Here is a 15,044-nt window from a genome sequence, read left to right on the forward strand (position 1 = left end):
GGATAGCTGGGCCATATGGTAGCTCCATTTGGTGTTTTTTTGAGGAATCTCCACATTGATTTTCAAAGTGGTTGTTCTGATTTTCATTCCCACTAACAATGTATGAATGCACTCTTCCCTACATCCTCACCAGCATTGATTATTGTCTGTATTCTTGATGACTGCCATTCTGACTGGAGTGAGATCAAATCTCAGTGTAGTTTTGATTTGCATTTCCCTGATTGCTAGGGATGTTGAACATTTTTTTTAAGTATTAACTATTTGTGTGAAACATAAAATATTTTAATTTGCCTTTTAAATTCTATCCTGTAAACTGAAGCTTTTATGCATAAATGGGAATTTGATAGAATTACTTGGAAAGAAGAAAGGATAATGTAGAAAATAAAAGATAATGTAGAAAATATAATCAGTGGAAAGCAAATTTTTATTTATAAATTCCTATAAGGATAATCTAGCATTGTCAAATCATTTGGGAATCATTTGAAAAATCATTTGAAAAATATTCCTAAGGGTTAAACAGTTTTCATTTAAATGATAGGATTTTCTTGTGCATTGATAATATCTTGCAGGAGCAGCGGTACCCATCTCAGGTTGTGTTCCCTAAGGGAATGTGCCTACTTGCAGAGCATATCTAAACATTTTCCATAGCAGTATGGTATCCCAAATAATATTCGCACGTGTCACTGAGTAATGGAAGCTTTGTAATGATCCCAGATGAGCAGAAATACGTGCTTCCCTGCTCAGTGTTCATTCCGCACTCTGCGTGCTGAATATGTACGTCAAGCCAGCAGCCAGCAACGCCAGGCCGAAGGATGCCACTCTTCCCAAGGAGAGCCCCGAGGAGGATGAGGGGCTGTCCTGGCTGGTGACTCGAGTCCTCAGGGGCTTGATGATGCGCTCTCTCTGGGTCAGGATGGCTCTCCGGGCCCCATCCCATTTCCCTGGTCCCTGGAGGCGGAACTGGTATGGAGTACAAGGGCCGAAGAAAACCTCCATGGCCAGCTTTGGATCTGAGAGAAGGAGGAGCAGCAGGCTGGGCTTGACCCCGGCCAGGGAGGCGATCTCATCCATGTACTCCACGTGGTCCACCTGGATGGTGTGGCGGGCCGTCTTCACATACCTGAAACACAGGGCGGAAGTGAGGCCAGCAGCCTCCAGGCAGGCAGAGGACAGATTCACATCGTCCCAGAGCCAAAAGAAATTAGTTCTACAGCTTTAAGATGCAGAAACAGTAGAAAGCCAACACACCCACACTTCTCGGAATTGAGGGGCAGTGGCAGGGACTGCGCAGCCCAGGACACCTGTTCCTCGTGTGGGTGGTGTGGACCTGATGTCTGCCGTGGCAGTGCACCTCCAGTGTTTGGAAATAGTGTGTCTTAAGGATGGAGTTCTTTTGTCTCCTTTGCACAAGAACTTGTTTTGTGGGCTGACAGGAGCCTGTGTGCACTGGCTGTACAACAGGAGGCGAGGGCAGCGCGTCTTTCTGATGTGACCTTAGAGGTGTGGGAGCAGGCACCTCTGCTGCATGAGTTGAGCACTCCTTCCATGCCGTGGGACCTCCCCAGAGCGGGAGTCAGCAGCCTCCACCTGGGCTTGGAAGGCTGTTTCAGGTACAGTGCCCACAAGAAACAGCAGTGCTGCCATTTCACAGGGCTCTCCTCTTGCCTTTTGCACAGGTGAACTGGAAATGCTTAGTAACATGGGGTTTTAGTGAGTGAACTAGACACTTTCCATCTCTCCTTCAGAATTTGTCAATGAACAGTTTTCTTTGTGCTACAAAATTTGTGAAACTGTAGTGTATGTGTGTATTTGTATGTGTCTGTGTGGGGGATGAATTGGAATGAATTCCATTTCTTTTTATGGAGACACACACACACACACACACCACAGTGTCTTTAGAATCTTGACAAAAATGTGCAAGGTGATTGCTGGGTTACGGATTTGCATGTTCCCCTCTTCTTCCTTCCCTACGTGAAGACATGCATAAGCCTTTGGTTCCCTTATTGCAAACAGTTTTTGTTATAAGACCAAAGAAATGCCTGACTTGCAGGGGACTCCTTCTTGGCTTGTTTCCTTCAACTCTTGGCTCATGAAAGAGAATAAAATGCAAGTCTCTGAGGCAACAAAGGAGGAGAGGGAGGGATTTCAGTGTGGGGAAGTCTGGGATGAAAGTCCAGGAACCCAGGCAGACTTCATAGGGAAGCTGCGTGGAGGTGTGGGAGTCTGGACCCCTAGCCCACCCTCCCCAGAACCCACCCTCAGCAAAGAGTCCTGCCCCCTACTCGAGACAGAGCAGCAGAAGCCTCCAGACTGTAAGTGTGGCTCCGACTTGGGCCCCGCGGATATCAGCAAGCGGAGCCACCTGGGGCAGTCCACCCACTGCCACGCAGGCCCTCGAGGCTCCTGGGTTGAGTGAGTCTTCAAGAAACACCAGTTCCCACTGAGGCTGAGGGAGAGGATGATTCTAAATTCAATGTGAATTAAAAAGGACAAATAAAGGTATTTACTGAAGAACTGAAGTGGGATGTTTTGTGCTGCACAACAATGTAGTGTAGGAAATGGAGAAAAATGGGGTGAGTAGGGGAAGCATGATTCTAGAGTCCCCAGTGAGGAATTGCAGATCCTGCAGAGGTCTCTGAGTAGCTGTTCCTGATGCTTCTGAAGCCGAGTCCTTGTCCCAGAGCTGTGGAGCAGGGGCCTAGGCGGGCTGGAGCGCAGGCAGTGAGCAGGGGCACAGCCCTACACAGCCCGTCAGCTAGGGCGAGCGTGAGGCAGGGCCTGTGACCGGCACGCCCAGGCAGCCCGCCCAGGGGAGATGCCCACTCTGCACAGCAGAACCCCCTAGCATCCAAGATCCAACAGCCTCAACCTCCTGCTTCCCCACAAGCAGTGGGAAAATGGAAGTAGGACAGACCTGAATGGAGGTTCGGAGTCGAGGATTAACTGTAGTGTTGGTGCTTTTCTAACCCCTGGTTAGACAAACTCGGACCAATGGCTTGGCCCAAGTGCTCTGTACACCTTAGACTAGCACACTCCACCAGCAGCCCCTTCTGAGTCTCTTCCTGGCCTTAGAAGAGTTTTGTTTCTATTCACACTTGAATAAATTCTACTCTTTCACTCTTGTCTTTATTGTCCTATGAATTTCATTCCTTGGATTTGTGAGGCAGAACCCAGGAAGAAGTTGGAGGTGCACTGCTGAAGTCCATTGTGACATTGGGGAACAGCCTGCCACCCGAGAGCTGCCACATGCCACCCTGTGGTAGTGGAGAAGAATCCAGCTTTGCTGGCTGCGACCCTTGGAGCTGACGCCAGGAGCGTTCCTGCTGTGGCTAGCTGCTGATGCTAGAAGGGGCTGTGGAGGGCTGCAGCTCACACAGACCCACCCACCAGCCAGGTAGAGGATGGAGTTTTGTCTCAAACTCTGGTTTGACTTGACTTACCTTTTCTCCATCGCCCTCTTCCTCTGGGCAATGTCCGCCATCATCTTCTTGGCAGAGGGTAGTTTGCTCAGCCCTGCAAGACAAAATGCAGAGTCTGTCAGGATCTCTAGCAAGACAACCAGGGCCAAGAGAAGCGAGGGCAGGCAGGGTGAGCGGCCAGTCTGGCTCTGGCCTCTCCTCATTCACCTTTGAACACCCGGGCAGCCCAGCGAGACTGGAGCTCTGCTATGGGCAGCACGATGCCCAGGGGCTGGACGAGGCCGATGACGGCCAGTGTGGGCTTCTCCAGGTTGGGAGGGAACATCAGCTTGTACAGGGACACCTCATTGTCAGCGACTTCAATCAGCCCATCCAGGAAAGGGAAAGAAAAGCTGTATCCTGTAGCGAAGACGACAGCATCAATGTTGGCCTCCACGGTGCCATCATCAAAGATGGCGTCCGTCTCCGTGAATTCCCTCACGTTGGGCTTCACCTGGACCCTGCCAGAAATGATGTGGTTCGGCAGGTCATCGCTGACGGTTGGGTGCTGGCTCAGAGGTCTGGAGGTAGAAACAAAATTCCCAAGTGAGCAAATATACAGAAAGAAAGCACTGCATCTGGAAAGGAATCAAAGCCAGCGGTAGGCTTCCCCCAACCCTGCGCTGGTCCCCCATCTGCCTCTAATGGCAGAGGTGAGGATTTTGTACCCTAAGTGTGGTCATCTCAGTTCTACGTTTTCTCCTATATTTTAGCTTGAAAACATTTATATCTTGCAGTCTGTGCCATACAGTCCTATTTGCTTTAGTATGAAGTTATTTACACCTCTTAAAATTAGGAAAGACGATGTTTGACTATGACTCCTTTGGAATACAAGTCTTAGACTATTATTAGTCTTCCTCCATCTCAATCTCTGCCAAATTATCACTTGTCGGCAAATCAGTCTCCAGGCTAGAGGTAGAAAACACTTGTAACAATAGGCCATAACACTCTCTAACACAATATTTGCTAAATGACTAAATTGTTCAAGTAAGTACCCCAAAGGATCCGTGTTTCAAAGAGGAAGAAGAAGAAATGGGTAGGGCAAGATGTGGGTTTGCTGTGTGTGACTCTTCTCCTAGGGAACCTTGGCCTTCCCAAAGCTCCATTCCACAGACATCCATTTACTCTCTTGGAGGAAAACCATGGCACCCAAGCACTCTGCCCAGACAGTCTCTGCTGGAGAAGAGAGAGCTATGTGGTTAACAACCAGAGGAGTCTGTGCAGGATGGTGAGGTCTGGACTGAGAAGGAGAGGCAGAGAAGGAGATGCACAAAGCTCAGATGGCTGGCAGCCAGGCAGTCGGGCACCATGGCCCAACCGTGCCCAACCGTTAGGGCAACAGTGGCAGCAGAAACACAGTCTTCCTGTAAGATAAACATGGAAAAACCCTGATTCCCAGCGATCTCTAGCCATTACAATACAGTACTTTCTCATGGGCGTGTACAGATGCTGGCATCCACGAGCCTCCTGCACTCTCAGTCAGTAAAAGCAGAGCATGTACAATGCCACAGTGCACATTCCTTGGTAATGATAATAGGTGACCACATTTTATGCATTTCCTCCACTAGACCTAGCCTTAGAGAGTGCTCCTGCTTAGAACAAAGTCCATGTCACCAGTAAGTCTTGTCCCACCTGCGCAGGCCCATGAACCTTGTGTTTGCTCTCTTTCTGCTGTGTCTATGAACCATGCTGGTACCTGGCTTTCTGTCACACATTTTATGATGTGGGCACAATGGCAGGTCCCCTGAAGATGACTTTCTCAGAACATGCCCCTGTCATGAAGCCACCTATGTCTGCACATAGAAAACCAGTGGAGCCAAGGTTGGCTTGAAGAACTTTCCAGGAAAGAGTTTTGTTTTTGCTATTATGATTTTGTTCCCAGTCCACAGCTTAGTAGACTATCATAAGTATTTTTAACGAATGAGTCAATAAATGCCACATGCCTTTGCCACATTTGATGAACATTTGAGCGATTTCTGTTTTAGAATTGTCTTTAGAGACAATTAATTACTCATATAAGGAACATGAAATATTTTTTCTTAGTCTCTTTTCCATTGTTATCATAATATCAGAGACTGTAATTTATAAAGAAATAAGGTGGGCTGGGGATGTGGCTCAAGCGGTTGACGTTCGTCTGGCATGCGTGCGGCCCGGGTTCGATCCTCAGCACCACATACAAACAAAGATGTTGTGTCTGCCGAAAACTAAAAAATGAATATTAAAATTCTCTCTCTCTTTCTCTCTCTCTCTCTCTCTCTCTCTCTCTCTCTCTCTCTATCTATCTCTATCTATCTCTAAAAAAAAAAGGAAGAAATAAGGTTTATTTATCAGCTCATAGCTATGGAGGTACATGTCCAAGAACCGCATGCGGCGAGAGCCTTGGAGCTGCTGGGACACAGCAGAGTGCAGAGGTGGCTCAGGTGATATGTGCTGCGACAGAGCAAGCATGCTAACTTGGGTCTCCTTTCCTCCCCTTATAAGGCCACAGAGCCATCAGGGGCCCCAGCTTCATGTCCTCACCCAGTCCCGATGACCTCCCGAAGGCCCCACCTCCAGACACCATTGACATGTGACTGGGGACTTCTGGTACTTGAATTCTGGGGCACTTTGTTCTGTTAAGTATATTTTTTTCATTCTGCTCTTTCTCTTTTCTTAACTCCACCCAGTATGGACCCCACTTCTCTTTCACCTTCTCACTGGAAGCTGCAGGCGATTTCTGAAGCTAGAAACCCTGTGGGGTGGCCTGCAGTCACAGGGGTGTGCTCACTGTGGAGGCCCTCAGAGCTCCTCCTCCAGGTGCACTTTCCTGACAGTTCCAAACGACATCAGCCACACTGACTGTGTCCTGTTGGGCCTCATGCACACTGCCTGGTGGCCATCACGGCACCCGTTGGGTTTCCTTGCTCTAACATGCTTTCAAGTCTTTCCAACCCCAATAAACTTGACACCCAGCTGAGAGGAGGGGCAATGTTATTCTGTGTGTGTGTGTGTGTGTGTGTGTGTGTATGCGTGTGCACGCAGCACACTTAGCAATCAAATTTTAAATGATTGCCTAATAAATGAGAGAGTGTGTACGGGGGGCAGATACAGGGAAACGGAATCAACCACATTGTATTGTTCTATGGTGTGCATGTACAAGTGTGTAACAAGGAATCCCATTATTATGTATAATTGTAATGTGCCAATAAAAAATTTAAAAATAAGTGCTCACGTTTATGAGCTATATTCGCATTACAAGGGCTTTATGTTAATGAAGTGTGAGATTAATTGACCAAATGCATGCTAATTGCAAGAACTGCAGTTGTCCCTAAAGCAATTTCCCTTTCACACCCACACATGGCTCCATGCCCTAAGTCCAGGGTATCACCTGTGTTGTGGCTGCAGGCCATAGTGAGCATGATTGAATCTTGAGTTCAGTGTCTTCTCCAGGTAGTTATTTACTAATGCAGTAGTAAATATCTTCTGGATAAAACTATTGAATCGAGTGATAAATGAGCTGTCCATAGGGTATCCATTATCCCAAACACGGTGCAAGATCCATGATCCCCGTCTAGTGCTGAGGAATACCTGAGGAGGGAGACAGAAAGCAAACCCACAGAGGAGTCAGAAACGTGCAGGATATTATTTTAGGAAGGCCTCGCCCATCTCCAATTTTAAGTGCTTGACTTCCGAGGGCAGGAAGGGAGATACTGTGCAGTGGTCACCATGCTGTGCTCTGCCAGAGTTGTGTACTAGTTTCTAGAAAGAAGTTGCTCCTGTGACACCAAGCTTGTGAATGAAAATCAGAATATTTACTCGGTGGTCTGTATGCCTCTGGATGTTGTCTGTAGACTTGGATGTTGACACAGCTGTGCTTCATGCATGAATAAGGATTTGGTTTAGAAATTAGCTATCACATTAACTACCATATACTTCTATATTGCTTGCTCCAAAATAAAAATCGACATTAAAAATTTTAATGAATCAAATTATTCAGAACTAGTGTCCACTGAACTGAACATGGCCAGAATCACTTTTCAAATCTTTCTGTAAAGTATTTGTACATGTTTCTTCATTCTGATGCAATTAATATTGTAGATTATTGGTGCTTTTGCACACGTCAGATCATGATGCTGAATCGCAGTACTTACTGGTCCAGTCTGTAAAGTACAAGAGAAATTAGATGGGTGCAAGAGGTCAAGTATTTACTTCTTTACATTCTTGTGAAAATATTATTTTAAAAAACTAAATGTTTTGTATATTTGTTATCAACAATTTCTCCTAAGATGATAACAAAAAAGAAAATAAGTAAAGATGGAATATTGGAACAATCCAGTGGGCATTCGTTAATTAAGACTATGAAATGTGCTCAACAATAAGGAATGCAAAATTTCTCTCTTCCCTCTAAATTCCAAATATCATTAATTTTCTGACAGAAAAGAATGTTGAATGAACACACAAATGAAGCTCTTGGGTAACTTGCTTTTGTATCAAGGGAAACATGCGGCACTTGCTGTTTCCTTCCATCCCTCCCCATCAATACTTTTAGCTAAAGACCATCATCTGTTTACCGTCTTCCCCAGTTCTCTGTTAATTCCATCCCCAAATTTGCTGACCCTGGGCGGACTTCTTCCTTCTGCTCCTTCCTGCTGGTTGAAGCCTATCAGGACCAGGTCTATTGTGGTACGTGGGGAAGGTCAGGTTATTTGCTCCACACCTCCCTCATCTGTGCTGCCGTCACCCGCTTAGCCCCATCCTCAGTAGTCGGTCTGCCTGCCTTCCCCATTGGGAAGAGGAGGGGTCTAATTTGTACCCACCCTCCGCTCTGCATGAATTCGACCCGTTGAGGCCAGGGCCTGGACTCCCTTCTGTGTGGGCCCTTCACAAACCTAACCTACATTCTGGATGCCACCCCCAAAACGCAGGGCTCCAGTAGTGAAGCCACTGAAAGCAAACACACCTGTTTAGCCACTCGACTGAGCTCCACGGCAATATCCACACCAGAATTCCCCATGCCAACCACAACGATTCTCTGTCCTGAGAAGTCCTCGGGACTTTTGTATTCCCGACTGTGGAAATAACGTCCTTTAAACTTCTCAATGCCTGAGGAGCGAGGAGAGAATGCTTCAGCGTGAGGAGGAATTTCACAGCCTACTCAGCACGTAGAGGAAGTTATGAGTGATCAGAGTCTGGGTGGGTGGATTGCACAGAGGGAACAGAGGGCACAGAGGGAACAGAGGGGACAGAGGGCACAGAGGAAACAGAGGAAACAGAGGGGACAGAGGGCACAGAGTCTCTGGGGGGACAGAGGGCACAGAGGTTCTGGGGGGACAGAGGGCACAGAGGCTCTGGGGGGACAGAGGGCACAGAGGGAACAGAGGGGACAGAGGGCACAGAGGCTCTGGGGGGACAGAGGGCACAGAGGAAACAGAGGGGACAGAGGGCACAGAGGGAAGAGAGGGGACAGAGGACACAGAGGGGACAGAGGGCACAGAGGGCACAGAGGGAAGAGAGGGGACAGAGGACACAGAGGGGACAGAGGGCACAGAGGGAACAGAGGGGACAGAGGACACAGAGGGGACAGAGGGCACAGAGGAAACAGAGGGGACAGAGGGCACAGAGGGAACAGAGGGGACAGAGGGCACAGAGGCTCTGGAGGGACAGAGGGCACAGAGGCTCTGGGGGGACAGAGGGCACAGAGGGGACAGAGGGGACAGAGGGCACAGAGGAAACAGAGGAAACAGAGGGGACAGAGGGCACAGAGTCTCTGGGGGGACAGAGGGCACAGAGGTTCTGGGGGGACAGAGGGCACAGAGGCTCTGGGGGGACAGAGGGCACAGAGGGAACAGAGGGGACAGAGGGCACAGAGGGAAGAGAGGGGACAGAGGACACAGAGGGGACAGAGGGCACAGAGGGCACAGAGGGAACAGAGGGGACAGAGGACACAGAGGGGACAGAGGGCACAGAGGAAACAGAGGGGACAGAGGGCACAGAGGGAAGAGAGGGGACAGAGGACACAGAGGGGACAGAGGGCAGAGAGGGCACAGAGGGAACAGAGGGGACAGAGGACACAGAGGGGACAGAGGGCACAGAGGAAACAGAGGGGACAGAGGGCACAGAGGGAACAGAGGGGACAGAGGACACAGAGGCTCTGGAGGGACAGAGGGCACAGAGGGAACAGAGGGGACAGAGGGCACAGAGGCTCTGGGGGCACAGAGGCCCTCTTTTCTTTGGATGTCTCCGCTGTTCCGAGTGCATAGAGCCTGGCTGGGCCGAGGCTCTCACAGCGGTCCCGCTCCCTGCCAGCACTCCCAGGCTGCGTCCTACTCTGCACACGTTTGTGTCTCTCCCCTCAACTGTCCAAACATGCACACCCACGTGTCTCCCCATGGGTACTCTTTCTCAGCCAGGAAGCAAGTCAAAAGGAGGCTGATAAATATGATAGCGGGTCATAGAATCCACGATCATGCCGTGATTATGGAGGATCTCCAGAATACGATGCGTTTTAGCATTCAGAAGGCCAAGGACGTTTATATTGCAAATGTTTGTGGGGAGACATGGTAAGGTTGGTATTTGTCAGCTGAACAACCAAAATCCACGTTCAAGTGCTCGACTGAACTTGAATCCCGGCCCTCTACTTTTCTTCTGTCCTCAAGAGTTTCTCCTGAGCCCTGGGAAGGCACAGAGGGCAGCTGGGTCCTGGCTGGTCCTGATGGCAGTGGGGGATAGAGGGCGCCCAGCAGGCAGGGGCGAGGAGGCTGGGGGGAGCTGAAGCGGGGTCCTGGGAGGCACTGCCATGCAGAGGGGCGGCAGAGGCCGGAGCCCGCTGGGTCTCAGTCCCCAGGAAGGCCCATGCCCAGAGCATCGGTGGAGGCCCTCTGTGGGCTCAGGGGCTCTGGTCTGAGGGGCTCCGGCCCTCGGCTGCGCTTGCCGTTTATTCCTTTTTAAATAATTGATTTCACTTTCTTCTTTGAGTGAAATCAAATAAATACACGTGAAACTAAACCACTTCCATGTGGCCACTTCATGTCAACCATGAATCTGAAGCTGCAGGAGACCATGGGAGCCAAGAGTAGGAGCCGCTTGTCACCCATTTCCTGTCCCGGGAGCTCCCCTGTCCCCCAACAGAGGGCAGCGCGGCCATGGCTGTGTCCTCCCAGGGAAAGTGCACTGAGACTCACCGAATCCCTCCCGTCCTGGTGCCCCCTGGTGGACATGGAAAGCACTCTCCCCCCCCAGCCTTGGCCACGCACCTGGGAAGGCCTGCAGTGGCAGGTGGGGGTCCGTGTGGTGCCCACTGCAGACCAGGACCCCATGGAAGAGCAGGGACTCCCGCTGGCCCTCGGCCTCCACCACCACGACCCACTGTCCGCTGACGGGGAAGTCCGGGCACTTGCGCACGCTCTGCACTCTGGTCTGAGAACAGGCACAGGGGGACTCGCTGTCACTCCAGCCCAGTCCCTGCCCAAGCCCCAGCTCTGAGCAGTCACCTGCGGCACTCCTGCCCTCCTGGCCCCTCTCCACGTTTCTACAGCACATTTTCAAGATATTCTGAGTATTTCTCTCAAACCTAGTTTTCCAGGCAACAGAAACAGAGGAGCCTGGCTGTGGATGGAGGGGGGGTGATGGAGCCACAGTGGTCCAGGAGCAGCCGGCTCTGCAGGTTCAGCACAGACCTGTCCTTTCTCAGTGTGTGCTCCTCCAAGGCTGTGCTCCTCCCTAGGCCTGTCTTTCTCCAGGCCTGTGCCCCCCAGACCTGTCCTCCTTTGGCAGTGCTCCCCCAGGCCTGTGCTCGCCCCAGCCTGTGGCTCAGGGTTTCAGAGAGGAACCAGGCTGCACCCAAGCAGAGGGGCTGCTCCCTGGTGGGGGACGCGATGGTCCTGACGAACCCCTTCCTTGTGATAAGCTGTGGTCCCACTCTACAGGGACGTGACTTGCCGGTCAGTACTGCGATTATTTCACGTTCTTACACACGTCGAATGGGAGACAGAAAGAGAGGGCCGTGACCGTGCCATGCTGGAGTGTCACCAGGACAGGCTCTGACTGCAGAACCTTCCAATCTGGCATCCAAGGGAGAGGCTGAAAACGGTCTCATGACAAGCCGTGACCCTCCAGGGGACGCTCCGGAGGCTGGCTTCCTCTGGTCACAACAGAGAGGCCAGGTTTAACTGCCCAGCCAGCGCTAGTGAGTGTGGGTGCGCACGTGCATACACACACACACACACACACACACTGAACGCTGTATGTTTACCTTGAAGCGAATGTATTTCAGGAGGCCAAAGTGGCTGGCATACATCCTGAAGTACTCCATGAGTTTGGAGTTGTGCATGTAGTTGGGGAAATGGTCCGGTACGGGGAAGTCACTGAAGCACATCATCTCCTTGGACGTGTTGATGGTCACGGATTTGTAGATACTCGGCATTTCCTCTGAAGGGTTTTTCTACAGGAGAAAGTTTCTCTTGATATAATAAAATTTATAAGACAATCAAAATAAACTATCTTAAAGAGAAATGGCCTCCTATGTAATAAGTGGTACCTGGCCCTTGATTCCTCTGAGCTAAGTCCCTCCTGCTGGAGCCAAGTTACCCTGAGTCAGCAGGAACACCCCCAGGGACTTCTCAGTAGGGGTGATGGAAGCCAGAAACGGGCCTTTAAAATGCTGAAGTAAGAATGTCCACGTCCACGTGGAAGCCCCGTGACACGCCCTTCAGAATGGAAGGGCTCCCACGCCTCCTGACGAGGAAAGCTGAGGGTCTGTTGCGGCGGCCCAGCACCAGGGACAGTGTGGGGAAGCTCCTGGGCTGACTGGGAAGGGACAGGACTGAGGGGAGCAAGCACAGGGGGACGCCGGAGGGCTGAGGGCAGCGCCGTGGAGACTGCAGGCGCCTGATGAACACCACTGATCCTGCTCATGGGGTTCCTGACAGACCAGGAAGGTAGGAAGGGAAAGGAGGCCACCCTGTTTAAAGATCCTTGCTTTGCTCAGAAAGTGGGGAAAGCACCCACAAAGTGGAAAGCACTGTCAAGGTGCATTTGTGATACCCAGGGAGCCATTCCCAAGAGGGTGAGGATGGACATCTAAAGACCAGTGCACAAAGAAAACAGAGGATGAACCATACCAAGATACAACCAGAAGAAAGAAAAGGGGGAATAAAAATGATAAAGGTATGAAACAAAGATGCAAGACAGTGAGTCTGACCTCCACGTATTCACACCCCGTGACATGTGGCCCTCCAATAGCACTAACGGGAAAGGCCCTCCCACAGAGGCACACCTTCCTTAGGCCAGCTGTAAGAGAGAGGCTGCACCAGAGACGCTTGCACGGGAGAACCCCAGGCAGAAGCAACGGGAGTGGCTGCCTTGGGAGCCAACCAGGGAGATAATGAGCCAGAGAGCACGGCGACATACAGGGCCATTCCGCGGAGGTACAAAGATAGTACATTGAAATGAACCTGGTGACATGGTTTCAAAATACATAAAGTAAAAAGTAACAGTTAAGAAGAGAAACAAACCATATTCCTAGCCTGCCGGGCACCCAGTGCCTATTCCAGAACTGTCACACATGCACGTTGCCTCAGTCAGAATGCAAACAAGATTGGGGTCTTACCAGTTCTTCACCTGCAGAGTGTTGTACATGCCGCCTTGTCAGACTTTACCCTGGTTGTCACACTTCGAGACAGCATGGCTTAAAGTCAGATAAAACCCAAACTTACTTGAAATTTCCACAGGCCTCCGATGTCGTCATTCCTTTCAAAGCAGGTGGGCTCCAGACCCTCATCCAGGCAGCACTTGATGGCAGCCAGTCCACTGATCCCAGCTCCAATCACGGCGATCCGCTTCCTGGCCATGTCCCCAGCTGGATTCTATTCTAAACAAACCATCTTGTCACAACGGTCTGCAGTTTGCTGCCTTAAATTTTGTTATTCTCACTAACGTCCTGTACCTGGCGTTCTGATGTCCAAGCCAAAGGGTGTCCCAGCTCTAGGTAGAGGCAGAAGGTGGGTCTCTCTCTGCCTTTCATTCTGTTCTTACCTCCCACCTGTAGGATTCGGCCTGCCCACGTAGAGGGTGGGTCTTCCTTTCCCTGTCACCTGAGTCTCAGGGCTGTGTCCTCTGGAAACACCCTAACACCCACCCACCCATGAAGCAACCCTATCTTTCCCATCAAATAGCAAACTATCTGTGTTTCTGTTTCAGGAAAAGGTGAATGCACAGTGCATACTGAACTTTGAGGGTAATTACTCCTTCACAGGCTATCTCAATATCTCTTAATCCAAAATAACCATTGCAGGTCCAAAATTTGTGACATTGGTAACCATTTGTCCCTGATTCTTCAGGTAAAAGAAAAACAATATTGCAGTGACATGCTTATAACTTGCATAATATGCATATGAACATATTCTTTGCAATGACTATCCTCAAAAAATGAAATCATAATAAATGCTTATGAGGATGTGGGGGAAAGGTCCACTCCTATGTTGTTTTAGGGACTGTAAGTTAACACAAGCACTTTGATAAGCTCTATGGCAATTCCCACAAGACTAGGATGCGACCACTGTATGATGCAGCCATCCCAATCCTTGATGTTTATCCAGAAGAACCAAAATCAGTGTACTATTGTGATACATGGATATGGACGTTTGTAGTAGCACAGTTCTTGATCACCAAGCTACGGAACCAGCCAGTAGTCCCTCAGTAGGTGACTGAATCAAGACATTCTGCTCTGTAGACACATGGAGTTCACTCAGCCTTAAAAGTGCAGTCCACCATTTGCTGGTGCGTGGCTGGAATGGGAGAAGCTCATGTGAGTGAAGCAAGCCAGACTCCGGAAGACACAGAGCAGATGCTTCTCTTCTCCTGTGTGGAAGGCAGGTGGAAAGAAGGATTTAGAAAGGGGGTCCATGGAAACAGGAGGGCACACAGGGAGGAAGAGGAGGGGGAAGGAGCGGAAGGGAAGAGGCAGGGAAAGGGAGGAAGGCAGAGTGACCCTGACCAGGTGGTGTCCTGTGTGTGCCTAAACACGTCGCAGTGAGCTCCACTCTGTGTGACTGCAAGGCACCAACTGAAAACTTAATCAAGGAAAACTCTCTTAACCACGCAAGAAGGGGAGGCCACAGTACAGTGCTGGTTTCTCTAACTGGCCGTTGGTGGTATTTATAATCACCTCCTATTCCCCTTTTTCTTTCCAGGAAACCCACAGTAAGTATTGGAAAGAAACAGCTCCCCGAAGCCCCGATCCCTGATGCCCCTGACCCAGCAGTGAGCTGGTGAGGCCCTAATCAGGGACGCTCACTGTCCTGTATCTGCTCAGCCCCCAAACAGAAGGGTGCAGCCAAGAGGCTATGTCCACCACCAGGCCTGCAGGGAAAAAGGATGGGTGAAAGTACCTTCAGGGGTCCCAGTGTGGGGCACTGGGACCAAAGGGGACTCAAGTTGGGGCCTGGAGACATCCCAGACCCCTGAGGTTTCTCCAGGAGAAGGAGGGCCCAGTGGTGAGAACGAAGCTGATCTGGGGTCATCAGGGAGCAGAGCTGACCTGTTCCCTGCAGAGGGATATTTGGGAAAGGGGGGAGGGGGCTGTGCTTAGAAGGGGCTTGTGAGGGAGCA

The 15,044-nt window shown here is 50.4% G+C and overlaps 1 protein-coding gene across 1 annotated transcript; it reads right to left on the minus strand.

Annotated features, from left to right (window-relative positions):
- Positions 1–747: 747 nt before the first annotated feature.
- LOC113197261 (flavin-containing monooxygenase 5-like) lies at positions 748–13,285 on the minus strand. The gene is made up of 8 exons (XM_026409507.2): positions 13,151–13,285; positions 11,689–11,877; positions 10,691–10,853; positions 8,398–8,540; positions 6,826–7,025; positions 3,627–3,979; positions 3,441–3,513; positions 748–1,120 (listed from the first exon to the last, which is right to left on the minus strand). The coding sequence occupies exons 1-8, from the start codon at positions 13,283–13,285 to the stop codon at positions 748–750; spliced, it is 1,629 nt and encodes a 542-aa protein (XP_026265292.2).
- Between the last annotated feature and the right edge of the window lie 1,759 nt (positions 13,286–15,044).

This window comes from Urocitellus parryii, chromosome 9, assembly GCF_045843805.1.
Source record: "Urocitellus parryii isolate mUroPar1 chromosome 9, mUroPar1.hap1, whole genome shotgun sequence".
NCBI classification, from domain to species: domain Eukaryota; kingdom Metazoa; phylum Chordata; class Mammalia; order Rodentia; family Sciuridae; genus Urocitellus; species Urocitellus parryii.